General features: G+C 48.4%; 1 protein-coding gene across 1 annotated transcript; it reads left to right on the top strand.

Moving 5' to 3' along the window:
* The first annotated feature begins 229 nt into the window (after positions 1–229).
* Positions 230–18,604, top strand: LOC112234971 (Na(+)/H(+) exchange regulatory cofactor NHE-RF1). The gene is made up of 6 exons (XM_042316338.1): positions 230–425; positions 3,146–3,299; positions 5,847–5,948; positions 6,688–6,731; positions 16,504–16,617; positions 17,302–18,604. Exons 1-6 carry the CDS (start codon positions 414–416, stop codon positions 17,446–17,448), a joined length of 573 nt encoding a protein of 190 aa, XP_042172272.1. The 5' UTR covers positions 230–413; the 3' UTR covers positions 17,449–18,604.
* Positions 18,605–18,750: the final 146 nt, after the last annotated feature.

The raw sequence follows: 18,750 nt of genomic DNA, 5'->3' as shown, positions 1-18,750 counted from the left end.
CAATGGCTTGGAGATTCAAACCAACGACCTTATGGTTACTGGCCCAATACCTCTAGGCTACCTGCTGCTCGATATTGGGATGTATTAGGTATTAATGGTAAAGGAAAAACATATTTTTGTGAATGTGAATCATTTCATGTAAGTTCTGTGAATGTGATTCATTGTCTTAGCACAGGAAACCAGGAGAGCGGAAGGAGAAAGTAGATTCTCCAGCAGGCTAATAATCAACTAACGGTGTTTCATCTCTTCATCAGGACGTGCAGAGTGAGCTGAGGCCGCGTCTGTGTGTGATCAAGAAGGGGCCTCATGGCTACGGCTTCAACCTGCACAGTGAGAAGGCCAGACCAGGCCAGTACATCAGAGCAGTGGATGAGGACTCACCTGCACAGAGGTCAGGCCTGCTGGCCAAGGACATGATAATACAGGTAACTATCTAGCTCACCTTTGACCTCTGGCATCATACTGTATTATTATTATTATTATTCCATGTATAGTAATAGTACATTACTATTGTTAGTAGTATTCAATGCACAGTACTATTATTACTGTATAGTAGTAAATTGAATAATATTGTATTAATGAAAATAATTCTGTTTGTCATGCAAGCTTTTCTAAAACTACGGGACTTGTCTTTAATGGCCTTGGCACAATTCAGTCATGTTGAAGTTGAAGTGTGGAGTGAGGAGGACTGTGAGTGGTAGTAACAGTCTCTGTGTGAGGTCCTAATCTCATAGGAGGGGAGAGGTGGACACTGTCACTGGGAGTTAGTGCAGACTGGGATAATCCAGCTTTGTCACTGGTGACTTGTCTGCACTCCACCACCCCAGTCTATCCTGCTCATTACTCACTACTGTAGAGCAGGGTGGGTGTGTGTGTATTGTCAGAGGTGTGTATGGCTGCCTGGCTGCCCTCATTCTACTCTAGCCACGTTTTCAAATGAGTTTCTGCTATTCCCCAGCAGCCATGTGAGACTGCCATAGAAAAGGAGAGAGGGAAGAGAGGAGAGTTGAATTCTTGAGACAGAGAGGGGGTTCCATCCCCCAGCAGGCCCCACACTCCCACCACCCACTGAGGACTGTATTCTTTCTGTTAAATGGACAGCTATTGTTACTGCCCAAGCACGTATTGTTTGGTCTCCTTCCTGGGACTGTGGGAGACAGCCAGGCCCACCCTATGACCGACACAGATACACACACATGCACGCATTACACTCATGTGCATACACACGTACACACCCACAGACATGTTATTATTTAGTTTTTTTTTAATGTAAACTTGATTTAATTAGGCAAGTTACGTACACGTACACACACATGCACACACACAAAGATACACATGCACGCACACACACACACACACACACACACACACACACACACACACACATGCACAAAATACACACTTAGAGCTCACAGAACCCACACATACAAAGTACACACATGCTATCTCAGCAGTGGTTCCTCAGAATGTTCAGCTGTCTGGGGAACAGATGACACTATGACATATGCTGGGCCAATGGCCTGATGGCTGAGATGGTGTTGCTAAGCACTCTCTGGCTACTAGCAGTTGTTGCTATCCAAGAACCTACTGTATGAAGAGAAAGGAAAGTAGAATGTTTTTGCAGCCCTTTATGTTTCCTCTGAATTGTACACTGTTCTCTTCAGCAATGTTTCATTTGTATTCAGACTACGTACTACGGATTCTTATGCAACAGTGAAGAGTTTTACTCATTTCTCAAGCCCCTGGGAGAGCTTCACTTCCTCTCTGTGTGTGTGCAGTAGCATATTCTGTGTTTGTGTGGAGAGACAGGATTTCCTGCTGGACAACAGACTGATAGTATTGAAAACTGAGTCCTAGCTTTGATAAACAGGTTATCGTCCTCGTTGTGAGAACAATGGAAATATGCAAGAAATAGTTTCCCATAAATAGTTAGTTACTTGAACAAACTATGGTGCTGATGTGAAAGGGAAACCTGTAGTTTTCGGCTGTTGGACTAGCCTTCACCGTTTTGACTTGGTAAACTATAGTTACACTACTTATACAACTAAGGAGTTAATGCTTCATGAGATGATTTGTGCAGACATGACTCTTGTGTCTGTGTTTTGAAGTTCCTTACACTCTCTCTCCCCCTCTCTCCCCTCTGTCTCTATCCCCCTCTCTCTCTCCCTCTCTCCCCCTCTCTTGCTCTCTGCCCCCTCTCACCCTCTCTGTCTCTCTCCCCATCTATCTCTCCGTCTCTCCCCCTCTCTCTCCCTCTCCCCCTCTCTCTCCCTCTCTCACCCTCTCTGTCTCTCTCCCCATCTATCTCTTCGTCTCTCTCCCTCTCTCCCCTCTCTCACCCTCTCTGTCTCTCTCCCCATCTATCTCTTCGTCTCTCCCCTCTCTCACCCTCTCTGTCTCTCTCCCCATCTATCTCTTCATCTCTCTCCCTCTCTCCCCCTCTCTATGTCTTCGTCTCTCCCCCTCTCTCTCCCTCTCCCCCCTCTCTCTCCCTCTCTCCCCTCTCTCACCCTCTCTGTCTCTCTCCCCATCTATCTCTTTGTCTCTCTCCCTCTGTCTCTCTCCCTCTCTCCCCCTCTGTCTTCGTATCCCCCTCTCTCTCCCTCTCCCCCTCTCTCTCCCTCTCTCCCCCTCTCTCCCCCTCTCTATGTCTTCGTCTCTCCCCTCTCTCTCCCTCTCCCCCTCTCTCTCCCTCTCTCACCCTCTCTGTCTCTCTCCCCATCAATCTCTTCGTCTCTCTCCCTCTCTCCCCTCTCTCACCCTCTCTGTCTCTCTCCCCATCTATCTCTTCGTCTCTCTCCCCCTCTCCCCCTCTCTCCCCCTCTCTATGTCTTTGTCTCTTCCCCTCTCTCCCCCTCTCCCCTCTCTCTCCCTCTCTCCCCCTCTCTATGTCTTCGTCTCTCCCCCTCTCTCTCCCTCTCCCCTCTCTCTCCCTCTCTCCCCCTCTCTATGTCTTCGTCTCTCCCTCTCTCTCCCTCTCTATGTCTTCTTCTCTCCCCCTCTCTCTCCCTCTCCCCTCTCTCTCCCTCTCTCCCCCTCTCTATGTCTTCATCTCTCCCTCTCTCTCTCCCTCTCCCCCTCTCTCCCCCTCTCTCTCTCCCTCTCTCTCCCCATCTATCTCTCCGTCTCTCCCCTCTCTCTCCAGGTGAATGGAATGAAAGTGGAGGGGAAGCAGCACTCGGAGGTGGTGGCAGCCATCAAGTCTGGTGGTGAGGAGACCTCTCTACTGGTTGTGGACACAGACACAGATGCCTTCTTCAGGAGGTGCAGAGTCGCTCCCACCCCAGAACACATCACAGGTGAGACCAGAGCCATTTCTACAAGAAAGGGCCAGAACTCAGTGGATGCAGTTTGATTAGTGATCCTTTCTGTAGACATACGTGTTCAAGTATTCACACACAACGGACGTTATCAGCTTGCACGTTCCTCACTGTGTGTGTGAAGGACAGACCTCTGAAGCCCCTCACTCACACGATCCCTGACGGACATGGGAATCGTTATCAGATCTGAGTTAGCCTCACAGTGTAAGGAAGCTGTTTTGCCTCTGCAATCACCTCATCATTTTTTAAATCTAACCTTTATTTAACTCGGCAGGTAATAATTAAACCACTTACTTCTCCTTTAACAGCCTCATTCAAGGTCTATAGTCCCCAGAGGTTTCTCTCTAAGGCCTGATCTCGTACCCCCTGTCCCCCTGTCCTTGGTAAACACTAGCAGATTAAGGGTGTCTGACTGCTTGGCCAGGCTCCTCTGCTCCTCTCTCTCTGCCAAGGAACACAGACACAGAGACACACAGATACTGAGCTCATCTCATTTCCTGTCCCCTCACGTTGTTTGCTCGAGGTACAACATCCTAACTCTTAGGTACGGATCTAGAATCAGCTTTACTTCCCTGAATGTCAACCACTATTAGGGGCTAAATGCAAACTTCCCCCAACTGTCTAGGGGCAACTTCCCCCAACAACCACTGAGCTCTTCACAAAGAGAAGGCTGTTGTACCTCTGAAAGCCCCTAGAGGGAGCCACAGCCTGTAAATTGACTCCAGTGCTGGAGAGTCTGGCTGAAGGTTGGCATTTATTGTCATGAATTTTGCCCTGGAGGTAGCTCTGCGGAGTAGTCACTAGCTGGCAGAGCCACAAAGTCTTAAAATCAGATTTTTCACCTAACCTTAACCATAACCTTAACCACACTGCTAACCCTAACCTTAAAATAAGACCTTAAAAGCACATATTTGCTTTCATACATTTTTACAATATAGTCAATAATTACTTTGTAGCTGGCCCATCTAGCGGGAATCGTTTGGTTCTGCCTCCAAGGCAAGATTCATGACAATAAACGTCAAGCTGCGTTTGGCTTGGGAGGCCAACTGTGCCCAAGTAACACTTGTTGAAACAGGGCGGTGGCCCATGACAGCACTTGGCTGGCTACTCTGAGTGCCATTCTGATGCCAACGGCCTCATAGAACGATGATGTCAGACCAGCCGACGCTATGACAACCATATGGGTGTGGAGGAAATCGGTGCCCTCTGTGTCTGGGACATGCATATTAGTCAGTGTGTGTGCTGAAAACACCCCACACATACCACCACACACCACACCACCCCACACATACCACCCCACACACACCACCTCACACACACCACCTCACACACACCACCCCACACACACCAACACCCTGCCCCAGACTGCCTTTATATTGCCTCTGCTTGAAGCTCTGCCCTAAACAACAGCTGCTGTCTGATCAGGCCAAAGATTCTGTTTATTAAAAAGGTTACCTGTCTGTGCCTCTGAGTGAACCGTTAATAAGATGGTGGGTAGAAGTAGACTATATTTATTTTTCATTTAACTAGGCAAGTCAGTTAAGAACAATCTCTTATTTATAATGACAGCCTAGGAACAGTGGGTTAAGTGCCTTGTTCAGGGGCAGAACAACAGATTTTTACCTTGTCAGCTCTGGGATTTGATCTAGCAACCTTTCGGTTACTGGCCCAACGCTCTAACCTACCTGCCGCCCCTGTAAGTTAGTGTCTTCCATGCTATTTGACCTAACTGGGAGATTTATTCTTATTTAGTGCGCCAATAAAAATACAGTAGCTGCTTTGTTGTGATAAGAATGTCCTCTGTTTTACATGGAGGAATGTTGTTGTGTTCTGATTCCACACTGGTTGTTTAGACAAGCATTTCACCCGCAATAACATCTGCTAAATATGTGTATGTGACCAATAACATTTGATTTGATTTGACAGCTATCCATTGGCACGGTTACACCTCCAAGTTGACTGATGATTGACATGCTGTGTCCTCTGAAGTATAGTCAAGCAGTAAAAGGAGATATAACTCCTGTTCTACCCAGGAGGATATATGGTCAGGTCTTAGTCCTATCTAACGTCCTCTGGTTTCTGCTACCGGCTTCTAAATCTGACTGAAAAATGCCCAACAGGAGCAAAATTCCATTGAGGCATTGCCCAGGTAACTGCTCTCTCGTGTTGCCCACTCAGAGGGCACCTGACCACCTTGACTTTAGTACACACACACGCACGCACCCACCCACGCACGCAAACACACACACACACACACACACACACACACACACACACACACACACACACACACACACACACACACACACACACACACACACACACACACACACACACACACACACACACACACACACACACACACACACACACACACACACACACACACACGGATGGACACACACTCCACACTCCCCTCTGGCCAGCACTTGTGTTTGGTTTCCAAGGCGCTGGCTCCAAGTGGCCTCTCAGCCTGTAGTGTTAGCTGTATTGGGACTGAAGAGCCTCTTGTCCGTGTGCAAACAGTGAGGAGGGACCCAAGGAGCACAGAGGTACATAGAGGCAGCTTCAACAGGTTTCAGAACAGCCCAGGGGGACGCAGACCAGAGGGACCCAAGGAGCACAGAGGTACATAGAGGCAGCTTCAACAGGTTTCAGAACAGCCCAGGGGGATGCAGACCAGGGTCAGGCTATCTTTAGATGATAACAGGTTACTATCTTAGTTCTCACCGTTTATCTGTCTGTCTGTGTGAGAGGAGTTGAAGCATGGAAGGGTCCGTTTTAGTAGTCCACCAGCTCCGACCAGGGGTCAGTTGTTCATCAGTCAACTCTATCTGTTTTAGATAGACACACAGGTTTAGATATAGTGTATTGTCTTTCTGTGGTTGACTTAGCCAAGTGAAAACCATTCCTTAATATCCTTGTGACAGGGTTAGAGGACAGTTTCTTACCAGGGCTATTTGATATAGGTAGGCCACTAGGGTACTGGGTTTCATATGCAGCAGCTTGTTTGGACGTGATGATGCGTGGCAGGTAACCAGGGTCAGAGAACATCTCTATGAAGATGAACCCTGTTTGAATAATGGATGACCTACACATACCTGTGCTATGTAACAGAGTAGGTGTTGCTGGGATGAAACCTGAACTGGATAGGAGCCGTTCTCTGGAGCAGGGATATGAGTCACTCTGGAATTCTGTTCTGGTGTTTGACGGAGGTGTGACAGTTACAGGATATTTAGGACTGACTATAAGATTGGAGAATTGCCATGATTAGGTGTTGTTGAATGGTTGTGAATAGCTGGTATGGAGGAGGGAGTGTGAGTTTGTGTTGAGTCCATGACTGAGCAGTGTTCTCTTCTGCTTTCAGGATCTTTGCCTGTGCCTGTCGTCAACGGAGACATGGAAGAGACGGTAAGACTTGGATGCCAAATACCTTATTGACCTAATATCATACAGACAGACAGACAGACACTGTGGCGGTCACTGACAGGTCAGCCCCTAGAAATAAAACACTGTGGATTAACTGCTTCTGCTTTGGCACTGACAGGCACCCTATCAGCTGGTCATTCATAGGGAGTGGACTAGTATTATTTTATAGGACTGTAGAGTGTGTGAATTGCTTCATATAATTTATTTTGTGTTGGTTGGTTCTCACTCTCCCTCCAGCTCACTCATTAATGAGTAAAACAGGCTGTTTCCAGCAGGCAGGCTGGTCCAGGCAGGGGAGGGTATCTTACTCTCAGTGTTGGTTGGTTCTCACTCTCCCTCCAGCTCGCTCATTAATGAGTAAAACAGACTGTTTCCAGCAGGCAGGCTGGTCCAGGCAGCGGAGGGTATCTTACTCTCAGTGTTGGTTGGTTCTCACTCTCCTTCCAGCTCACTCATTAATGAGTAAAACAGACTGTTTCCAGCAGGCAGGCTGGTCCAGGCAGCGGAGGGTATCTTACTCTCAGTGTTGGTTGGTTCTCACTCTCCCTCCAGCTCACTCATTAATGAGTAAAACAGACTGTTTCCAGCAGGCAGGCTGGTCCAGGCAGCGGAGGGTATCTTACTCTCAGTGTTGGTTGGTTCTCACTCTCCCTCCAGCTCGCTCATTAATGAGTAAAACAGACTGTTTCCAGCAGGCAGGCTGGTCCAGGCAGCGGAGGGTATCTTACTCTCAGTGTTGGTTGGTTCTCACTCTCCTTCCAGCTCACTCATTAATGAGTAAAACAGACTGTTTCCAGCAGGCAGGCTGGTCCAGGCAGCGGAGGGTATCTTACTCTCAGTGTTGGTTGGTTCTCACTCTCCCTCCAGCTCACTCATTAATGAGTAAAAACAGACTGTTTCCAGCAGGCAGGCTGGTCCAGGCAGCGGAGGGTATCTTACTCTCAGTGTTGGTTGGTTCTCACTCTCCCTCCAGCTCACTCATTAATGAGTAAAACAGACTGTTTCCAGCAGGCAGGCTGGTCCAGGCAGCGGAGGGTATCTTACTCTCAGTGTTGGTTGGTTCTCACTCTCCCTCCAGCTCGCTCATTAATGAGTAAAACAGACTGTTTCCAGCAGGCAGGCTGGTCCAGGCAGCGGAGGGTATCTTACTCTCAGTGTTGGTTGGTTCTCACTCTCCCTCCAGCTCGCTCATTAATGAGTAAAACAGACTGTTTCCAGCAGGCAGGCTGGTCCAGGCAGCGGAGGGTATCTTACTCTCAGTGTTGGTTGGTTCTCACTCTCCTTCCAGCTCACTCATTAATGAGTAAAACAGACTGTTTCCAGCAGGCAGGCTGGTCCAAGCAGCGGAGGGTATCTTACTCTCAGTGTTGGTTGGTTCTCACTCTCCCTCCAGCTCACTCATTAATGAGTAAAACAGACTGTTTCCAGCAGGCAGGCTGGTCCAGGCAGCGGAGGGTATCTTACTCTCAGTGTTGGTTGGTTCTCACTCTCCCTCCAGCTCACTCATTAATGAGTAAAACAGACTGTTTCCAGCAGGCAGGCTGGTCCAGGCAGCGGAGGGTATCTTACTCTCAGTGTTGGTTGGTTCTCACTCTCCCTCCAGCTCGCTCATTAATGAGTAAAACAGACTGTTTCCAGCAGGCAGGCTGGTCCAGGCAGCGGAGGGTATCTTACTCTCAGTGTTGGTTGGTTCTCACTCTCCCTCCAGCTCACTCATTAATGAGTAAAACAGACTGTTTCCAGCAGGCTGGTCCAGGCAGCGGAGGGTATCTTACTCTCAGTGTTGGTTGGTTCTCACTCTCCCTCCAGCTCACTCATTAATGAGTAAAACAGACTGTTTCCAGCAGGCTGGTCCAGGCAGCGGAGGGTATCTTACCCTCAGTGTTGGTTGGTTCTCACTCTCCCTCCAGCTCACTCATTAATGAGTAAAACAGGCTGTTTCCAGCAGGCTGGTCCAGGCAGCGGAGGGTATCTTACTCTCAGTGTTGGTTGGTTCTCACTCTCCCTCCAGCTCACTCATTAATGAGTAAAACAGACTGTTTCCAGCAGGCTGGTCCAGGCAGCGGAGGGTATCTTACTCTCAGTGTTGGTTGGTTCTCACTCTCCCTCCAGCTCACTCATTAATGAGTAAAACAGACTGTTTCCAGCAGGCTGGTCCAGGCAGCGGAGGGTATCTTACTCTCAGTGTTGGTTGGTTCTCACTCTCCCTCCAGCTCACTCATTAATGAGTAAAACAGACTGTTTCCAGCAGGCAGGCTGGTCCAGGCAGCGGAGGGTATCTTACTCTCAGTGTTGGTTGGTTCTCACTCTCCCTCCAGCTCGCTCATTAATGAGTAAAACAGACTGTTTCCAGCAGGCAGGCTGGTCCAGGCAGCGGAGGGTATCTTACTCTCAGTGTTGGTTGGTTCTCACTCTCCCTCCAGCTCACTCATTAATGAGTAAAACAGACTGTTTCCAGCAGGCTGGTCCAGGCAGCGGAGGGTATCTTACTCTCAGTGTTGGTTGGTTCTCACTCTCCCTCCAGCTCACTCATTAATGAGTAAAACAGACTGTTTCCAGCAGGCAGGCTGGTCCAGGCAGCGGAGGGTATCTTACTCTCAGTGTTGGTTGGTTCTCACTCTCCCTCCAGCTCACTCATTAATGAGTAAAACAGGCTGTTTCCAGCAGGCTGGTCCAGGCAGCGGAGGGTATCTTACTCTCAGTGTTGGTTGGTTCTCACTCTCCCTCCAGCTCACTCATTAATGAGTAAAACAGGCTGTTTCCAGCAGGCAGGCTGGTCCAGGCAGCGGAGGGTATCTTACTCTCAGTGTTGGTTGGTTCTCACTCTCCCTCCAGCTCACTCATTAATGAGTAAAACAGGCTGTTTCCAGCAGGCAGGCTGGTCCAGGCAGCGGAGGGTATCTTACTCTCAGTGTTGGTTGGTTCTCACTCTCCCTCCAGCTCACTCATTAATGAGTAAAACAGGCTGTTTCCAGCAGGCAGGCTGGTCCAGGCAGCGGAGGGTATCTTACTCTCAGTGTTGGTTGGTTCTCACTCTCCCTCCAGCTCACTCATTAATGAGTAAAACAGGCTGTTTCCAGCAGGCAGGCTGGTCCAGGCAGCGGAGGGTATCTTACTCTCAGTGTTGGTTGGTTCTCACTCTCCCTCCAGCTCACTCATTAATGAGTAAAACAGACTGTTTCCAGCAGGCTGGTCCAGGCAGCGGAGGGTATCTTACTCTCAGTGTTGGTTGGTTCTCACTCTCCCTCCAGCTCACTCATTAATGAGTAAAACAGACTGTTTCCAGCAGGCAGGCTGGTCCAGGCAGCGGAGGGTATCTTACTCTCAGTGTTGGTTGGTTCTCACTCTCCCTCCAGCTCACTCATTAATGAGTAAAACAGACTGTTTCCAGCAGGCAGGCTGGTCCAGGCAGCGGAGGGTATCTTACTCTCAGTGTTGGTTGGTTCTCACTCTCCCTCCAGCTCACTCATTAATGAGTAAAACAGACTGTTTCCAGCAGGCAGGCTGGTCCAGGCAGCGGAGGGTATCTTACTCTCAGTGTTGGTTGGTTCTCACTCTCCCTCCAGCTCACTCATTAAATGAGTAAAACAGACTGTTTCCAGCAGGCTGGTCCAGGCAGCGGAGGGTATCTTACTCTCAGTGTTGGTTGGTTCTCACTCTCCTTCAGCTCACTCATTAATGAGTAAAACAGACTGTTTCCAGCAGGCAGGCTGGTCCAGGCAGCGGAGGGTATCTTACTCTCAGTGTTGGTTGGTTCTCACTCTCCCTCCAGCTCACTCATTAATGAGTAAAACAGACTGTTTCCAGCAGGCTGGCTGGTCCAGGCAGCGGAGGGTATCTTACTCTCAGTGTTGGTTGGTTCTCACTCTCCCTCCAGCTCACTCATTAATGAGTAAAACAGACTGTTTCCAGCAGGCAGGCTGGTCCAGGCAGCGGAGGGTATCTTACTCTCAGTGTTGGTTGGTTCTCACTCTCCCTCCAGCTCACTCATTAATGAGTAAAACAGGCTGTTTCCAGCAGGCAGGCTGGTCCAGGCAGCGGAGGGTATCTTACTCTCAGTGTTGGTTGGTTCTCACTCTCCCTCCAGCTCACTCATTAATGAGTAAAACAGGCTGTTTCCAGCAGGCAGGCTGGTCCAGGCAGCGGAGGGTATCTTACTCTCAGTGTTGGTTGGTTCTCACTCTCCTTCCAGCTCACTCATTAATGAGTAAAACAGACTGTTTCCAGCAGGCAGGCTGGTCCAGGCAGCGGAGGGTATCTTACTCTCAGTGTTGGTTGGTTCTCACTCTCCCTCCAGCTCACTCATTAATGAGTAAAACAGACTGTTTCCAGCAGGCTGGTCCAGGCAGCGGAGGGTATCTTACTCTCAGTGTTGGTTGGTTCTCACTCTCCCTCCAGCTCACTCATTAATGAGTAAAACAGACTGTTTCCAGCAGGCTGGTCCAGGCAGCGGAGGGTATCTTACTCTCAGTGTTGGTTGGTTCTCACTCTCCCTCCAGCTCACTCATTAATGAGTAAAACAGACTGTTTCCAGCAGGCAGGCTGGTCCAGGCAGCGGAGGGTATCTTACTCTCAGTGTTGGTTGGTTCTCACTCTCCCTCCAGCTCACTCATTAATGAGTAAAACAGACTGTTTCCAGCAGGCAGGCTGGTCCAGGCAGCGGAGGGTATCTTACTCTCAGTGTTGGTTGGTTCTCACTCTCCCTCCAGCTCACTCATTAATGAGTAAAACAGACTGTTTCCAGCAGGCAGGCTGGTCCAGGCAGCGGAGGGTATCTTACTCTCAGTGTTGGTTGGTTCTCACTCTCCCTCCAGCTCACTCATTAATGAGTAAAACAGACTGTTTCCAGCAGGCTGGTCCAGGCAGCGGAGGGTATCTTACTCTCAGTGTTGGTTGGTTCTCACTCTCCCTCCAGCTCACTCATTAATGAGTAAAACAGACTGTTTCCAGCAGGCAGGCTGGTCCAGGCAGCGGAGGGTATCTTACTCTCAGTGTTGGTTGGTTCTCACTCTCCCTCCAGCTCACTCATTAATGAGTAAAACAGGCTGTTTCCAGCAGGCTGGTCCAGGCAGCGGAGGGTATCTTACTCTCAGTGTTGGTTGGTTCTCACTCTCCCTCCAGCTCACTCATTAATGAGTAAAACAGACTGTTTCCAGCAGGCAGGCTGGTCCAGGCAGCGGAGGGTATCTTACTCTCAGTGTTGGTTGGTTCTCACTCTCCCTCCAGCTCACTCATTAATGAGTAAAACAGGCTGTTTCCAGCAGGCAGGCTGGTCCAGGCAGCGGAGGGTATCTTACTCTCAGTGTTGGTTGGTTCTCACTCTCCCTCCAGCTCACTCATTAATGAGTAAAACAGGCTGTTTCCAGCAGGCAGGCTGGTCCAGGCAGCGGAGGGTATCTTACTCTCAGTGTTGGTTGGTTCTCACTCTCCCTCCAGCTCACTCATTAATGAGTAAAACAGGCTGTTTCCAGCAGGCAGGCTGGTCCAGGCAGCGGAGGGTATCTTACTCTCAGTGTTGGTTGGTTCTCACTCTCCCTCCAGCTCACTCATTAATGAGTAAAACAGACTGTTTCCAGCAGGCTGGTCCAGGCAGCGGAGGGTATCTTACTCTCAGTGTTGGTTGGTTCTCACTCTCCCTCCAGCTCACTCATTAATGAGTAAAACAGACTGTTTCCAGCAGGCTGGTCCAGGCAGCGGAGGGTATCTTACTCTCAGTGTTGGTTGGTTCTCACTCTCCCTCCAGCTCACTCATTAATGAGTAAAACAGACTGTTTCCAGCAGGCAGGCTGGTCCAGGCAGCGGAGGGTATCTTACTCTCAGTGTTGGTTGGTTCTCACTCTCCCTCCAGCTCACTCATTAATGAGTAAAACAGACTGTTTCCAGCAGGCTGGTCCAGGCAGCGGAGGGTATCTTACTCTCAGTGTTGGTTGGTTCTCACTCTCCCTCCAGCTCACTCATTAATGAGTAAAACAGACTGTTTCCAGCAGGCTGGTCCAGGCAGCGGAGGGTATCTTACTCTCAGTGTTGGTTGGTTCTCACTCTCCCTCCAGCTCACTCATTAATGAGTAAAACAGACTGTTTCCAGCAGGCAGGCTGGTCCAGGCAGCGGAGGGTATCTTACTCTCAGTGTTGGTTGGTTCTCACTCTCCCTCCAGCTCACTCATTAATGAGTAAAACAGACTGTTTCCAGCAGGCAGGCTGGTCCAGGCAGCGGAGGGTATCTTACTCTCAGTGTTGGTTGGTTCTCACTCTCCCTCCAGCTCACTCATTAATGAGTAAAACAGGCTGTTTCCAGCAGGCAGGCTGGTCCAGGCAGCGGAGGGTATCTTACTCTCAGTGTTGGTTGGTTCTCACTCTCCCTCCAGCTCACTCATTAATGAGTAAAACAGGCTGTTTCCAGCAGGCAGGCTGGTCCAGGCAGCGGAGGGTATCTTACTCTCAGTGTTGGTTGGTTCTCACTCTCCCTCCAGCTCACTCATTAATGAGTAAAACAGGCTGTTTCCAGCAGGCAGGCTGGTCCAGGCAGCGGAGGGTATCTTACTCTCAGTGTTGGTTGGTTCTCACTCTCCCTCCAGCTCACTCATTAATGAGTAAAACAGGCTGTTTCCAGCAGGCAGGCTGGTCCAGGCAGCGGAGGGTATCTTACTCTCAGTGTTGGTTGGTTCTCACTCTCCCTCCAGCTCACTCATTAATGAGTAAAACAGACTGTTTCCAGCAGGCTGGTCCAGGCAGCGGAGGGTATCTTACTCTCAGTGTTGGTTGGTTCTCACTCTCCCTCCAGCTCACTCATTAATGAGTAAAACAGACTGTTTCCAGCAGGCTGGTCCAGGCAGCGGAGGGTATCTTACTCTCAGTGTTGGTTGGTTCTCACTCTCCCTCCAGCTCACTCATTAATGAGTAAAACAGACTGTTTCCAGCAGGCAGGCTGGTCCAGGCAGCGGAGGGTATCTTACTCTCAGTGTTGGTTGGTTCTCACTCTCCCTCCAGCTCACTCATTAATGAGTAAAACAGGCTGTTTCCAGCAGGCAGGCTGGTCCAGGCAGCGGAGGGTATCTTACTCTCAGTGTTGGTTGGTTCTCACTCTCCCTCCAGCTCACTCATTAATGAGTAAAACAGGCTGTTTCCAGCAGGCAGGCTGGTCCAGGCAGCGGAGGGTATCTTACTCTCAGTGTTGGTTGGTTCTCACTCTCCCTCCAGCTCACTCATTAATGAGTAAAACAGACTGTTTCCAGCAGGCTGGTCCAGGCAGCGGAGGGTATCTTACTCTCAGTGTTGGTTGGTTCTCACTCTCCCTCCAGCTCACTCATTAATGAGTAAAACAGACTGTTTCCAGCAGGCAGGCTGGTCCAGGCAGCGGAGGGTATCTTACTCTCAGTGTTGGTTGGTTCTCACTCTCCCTCCAGCTCACTCATTAATGAGTAAAACAGGCTGTTTCCAGCAGGCTGGTCCAGGCAGCGGAGGGTATCTTACTCTCAGTGTTGGTTGGTTCTCACTCTCCCTCCAGCTCACTCATTAATGAGTAAAACAGGCTGTTTCCAGCAGGCTGGTCCAGGCAGCGGAGGGTATCTTACTCTCAGTGTTGGTTGGTTCTCACTCTCCCTCCAGCTCACTCATTAATGAGTAAAACAGACTGTTTCCAGCAGGCAGGCTGGTCCAGGCAGCGGAGGGTATCTTACTCTCAGTGTTGGTTGGTTCTCACTCTCCCTCCAGCTCACTCATTAATGAGTAAAACAGACTGTTTCCAGCAGGCAGGCTGGTCCAGGCAGCGGAGGGTATCTTACTCTCAGTGTTGGTTGGTTCTCACTCTCCCTCCAGCTCACTCATTAATGAGTAAAACAGACTGTTTCCAGCAGGCTGGTCCAGGCAGCGGAGGGTATCTTACTCTCAGTGTTGGTTGGTTCTCACTCTCCCTCCAGCTCACTCATTAATGAGTAAAACAGACTGTTTCCAGCAGGCAGGCTGGTCCAGGCAGCGGAGGGTATCTTACTCTCAGTGTTGGTTGGTTCTCACTCTCCCTCCAGCTCACTCATTAATGAGTAAAACAGGCTGTTTCCAGCAGGCTGGTCCAGGCAGCGGAGGGTATCTTACTCTCAGTGTTGGTTGGTTCTCACTCTCCCTCCAGCTCACTCATTAATGAGTAAAACAGGCTGTTTCCAGCAGGCAGGCTGGTCCAGGCAGCGGAGGGTATCTTACTCTCAGTGTTGGTTGGTTCTCACTCTCCCTCCAGCTCACTCATTAATGAGTAAAACAGGCTGTTTCCAGCAGGCAGGCTGGTCCAGGCAGCGGAGGGTATCTTACTCTCAGTGTTGGTTGGTTCTCACTCTCCCTCCAGCTCACTCATTAATGAGTAAAACAGGCTGTTTCCAGCAGGCAGGCTGGTCCAGGCAGCGGAGGGTATCTTACTCTCAGTGTTGGTTGGTTCTCACTCTCCCTCCAGCTCACTCATTAATGAGTAAAACAGACTGTTTCCAGCAGGCAGGCTGGTCCAGGCAGCGGAGGGTATCTTACTCTCAGTGTTGGTTGGTTCTCACTCTCCCTCCAGCTCACTCATTAATGAGTAAAACAGACTGTTTCCAGCAGGCAGGCTGGTCCAGGCAGCGGAGGGTATCTTACTCTCAGTGTTGATATTATATGTACATCCTGTGTAATCTGAATACCAGGAGAGCAGTCTACCCTGACAGAACAGAACCAGGTTCAGGTGTCTGTAAGATATACAGTACCAGAACTAGTGTAGCCCTCAATAGTGTGCTCAGAGCCTGGTAGACGGGTATAGAGGGTTCACATGGTAATGCTGGATAACAAGAAGCTGAAAGCAAAACACTGTTGTTTAGGCATGGAGTGTTCAGCAGCACCATGTTAATCCTTCTGAGGTATTTGTGCATAATCCCTTAGTAAGGCGACAGGCCAGCCCACACCTACCCCCTACTGTACTGTAGACTCAGGAACAGAGAGAGAGATCTGGCATATGATAGCAGATAGTATTATCTGGGGATTCTCTATTGTGTGTTGTGATATAATCTAGATATGGTCAGTGATTTGGAGGTTTGCCAAACAGGCAGATAAACCCAGAGTCAGGCCACTGGCCACAAACCGAAGAAGAAGATTTCATTAGGTTAACTCCACTACATTACTAGTATGCTAATAGACTTCATATGTAAAGAAGACAGATGCAGATCAGTAGTGAGACCCTAGTCCTCAGTCATTGACCATCATTTTAACCCCCAAATCTAACAGTCAAAACATTGGATTAAGTGAGAGGGGAGGCAGGGTAGAGCGGTGAGGGAAAGGCAGAGCGAGAGAGACAGGAGTTGAGGTTAGGGTGGAGTCACTCTCCATGGGGATGGTAGAAAGCGGATGTTTCCGGGTTTTCAGGGTTGCAGTATTTTCAACCTAACTTCTGTTTCCCCTGAAAAGCAGAATGTTTTTTTTTACGCCTGCTATCTTAGATTAGGGTGAGGTCGGCACTGACATGGCAGAACAGGGTGATTGGGTCTTCTCTAATGCTCTGACCCCAGTAGGCTCTAGTAAACTGCTGCTGCTGCCTCTACTGGCCTAGGGAGACATATCATACAACTTCCCAACCAGCATGGTCAGACAGTGTATGTGTATGGGGCACAGGCAAGTCTGCCTCCCTGTGGGCAAACATAATATTGCAGCCAGACTCTCCATGGGAGAGTTCTCTCACACTTGACCCCCACTTTGGCTACTTGTATTTGATCTGATTTGTTGCTTGCTGTCTGTGTGTTCACTGCAGGTGAATGGAAATGGAAAACTGGCCAAAGAGGTGGAACAGGACTCTAAGCTGTCAATCAGCCCGTCTCCAAGCAACACCTCCTCCAACGCCTCACTCACAACGCCGCCCACAGAGGTAAGTCCCGCCCTGAAAACACACATGAAGTAGCATTATAAAGCAGCTGAAGTCTCATGATCTGAATGTGTATCCATCTATACAGTAATGTATACTGTCTATTATTTGAGCACACTCTTGTAAAATAGGCTTTACTACAATATCAAAATATCAAATTCTTCTCTGACTAGCCTCGTTTATACTTGGTGTTAACATGTGTCCTTTGTTGTGATCTTATCCACATTCTTATTGGGCCCACATTGTAGCCGTTGCATCTACATCGCTTATCCCACTATTGTGTCCACATTGTGACCAGTTGTGACCTGTATGAAAATGATTTGACAGATATTCTTTCAAAATAATATGTATTTATTTTAAGATACATTGATGCCATAAGTCAATGTCGTCACCTGTCAATTATTTTAGAGGGCGGGAGAATGATTTAAATGGTTTCACTATCCAGATCTGTTTACACTTGCGTGTGTGACGCAAGATCAGATCACAATCAGTTCACAATGTGTCTTTTAGTCATCTACACCTGTCTAAATATGCTGGCAAAATCAGAATGCGGACAAGATCAGTACAAAGTACTCATGTTTAGAACCAGGTATAAACAGGGCTTGTGTCTCTTGTGCTTTCTATCTCTACTTCTACTCCTCTCTCACACTATCTTTTAACCCCTCTCTTTTCTCCCTGGTTGGTCAGTTGTCTGAGCCAGTGATCATGGGCGCCATCCCGGGTCTGAACCTGTCCCTGCAGCAGGTTAAGGAGCGTGCTCACCAGAAACGCTCCAGCAAGAGGGCCCCGCCCATGGACTGGAGCAAGAAAAATGAACTGTTCAGCAACCTGTAGATAGAGCACCTCGCCCTGCACACACCCACATACAGTAGATACTCACAGAGGTCAGTGAAGGAGAGAGAGAGGGGTTGTTCTAAGCCCCATGTTTTCTATGACTCATTAAAACCAGCAGTTTAACTATTGGTGAGGGAGAATACAGGTATATGTATGTAAAATATATACACAGATATTTGTATTATATTCCAGATGCTATAAATGATGTGCTAACAATATCTAGACGAATATGCCAATGTTGGAAAGGAAACAGCTGCATCAGATAAGAATCTTTGTATTGTGATTTGAAAATCAGTTTTTAATTATTCCATTTCACGTGTCGAAGTGGTTGTGTGTGTGTGTGTCTTGTACCTGGGTGTGTATGCCCAGAAGACCCTGGAAGTCCCTGCTGGTCATAGCCTGGTGCCTGTCGGTATAGTGGAGTAGGTCTCTCTTATGGCCATTCCTCTACACGTTAATCAGTCATTGAAACACATGAAACAATATTTTTGAATGGGACCAACCACTTACATACCTGTCTAGTCTATCACCTTTCAGGGACCAAATAGCAAGCCTCTTCACACTTCCAGTCAGATGCAAATGTCTTTCATGTAGCTGAGCTTTGGGTCAGTCGAGCTTCAGAAGAAATTGGCTTCTGACTGGAAGTGTGCGGAGACTTTCTCATGTTTCTCCAGTTTTTGCCTTCAGCACCTTCATTAATCATCTCTGGGTGTGTGGTAGATTCTATTATCTGCAAACCTTTTAGGGACCAAAACACCTGATGAACGACAACCACTGACAGTCAGTCAGTCATTGGGGAACGACATGTTGGTGCAGTGTCCATCCATACCAGTCGTACTTCAGTAAATGTGAAGGCTGAAACCCTTATAGCATTGCCGTTACCACTGTATATTGCGATACTTTTCATTTCAGACTTTTTCTTTATGGCCATTGTCAAAATGCTTTGAGGTTTTTACGTTCACGTAGATGTACTTAAAACACCATTTCTTTCTTTAATAAGAATATAAATGTCTGCGCTTCACAAAATGTTATGTGTATGTTCAGTATTGAGAATGACAGTGAGATTCACTATTTTGACTATTGAATTGTATGGGGGTGTTATCATGCTCTTTAACTGTTCATGTTATTTCTATACTGTATTAAATTGTAGATCTCATCATTGTTGTCCCATGATTCTCCATTTAAATTAAGACTACAGTAACATAAATGTTAGGAATCTATGTCTGTGCTATGAAGGTGTAGATGAAATGCACCCACTCTTAAAAGGCTTCTGGATATTTAAATCCATAAATGAACGAGAGA

This window comes from Oncorhynchus tshawytscha, unplaced genomic scaffold, assembly GCF_018296145.1.
Source record: "Oncorhynchus tshawytscha isolate Ot180627B unplaced genomic scaffold, Otsh_v2.0 Un_contig_635_pilon_pilon, whole genome shotgun sequence".
Taxonomy (NCBI): Eukaryota; Metazoa; Chordata; class Actinopteri; order Salmoniformes; family Salmonidae; genus Oncorhynchus; species Oncorhynchus tshawytscha.
This window is presented reverse-complemented; position numbering and strand designations above follow the sequence as displayed.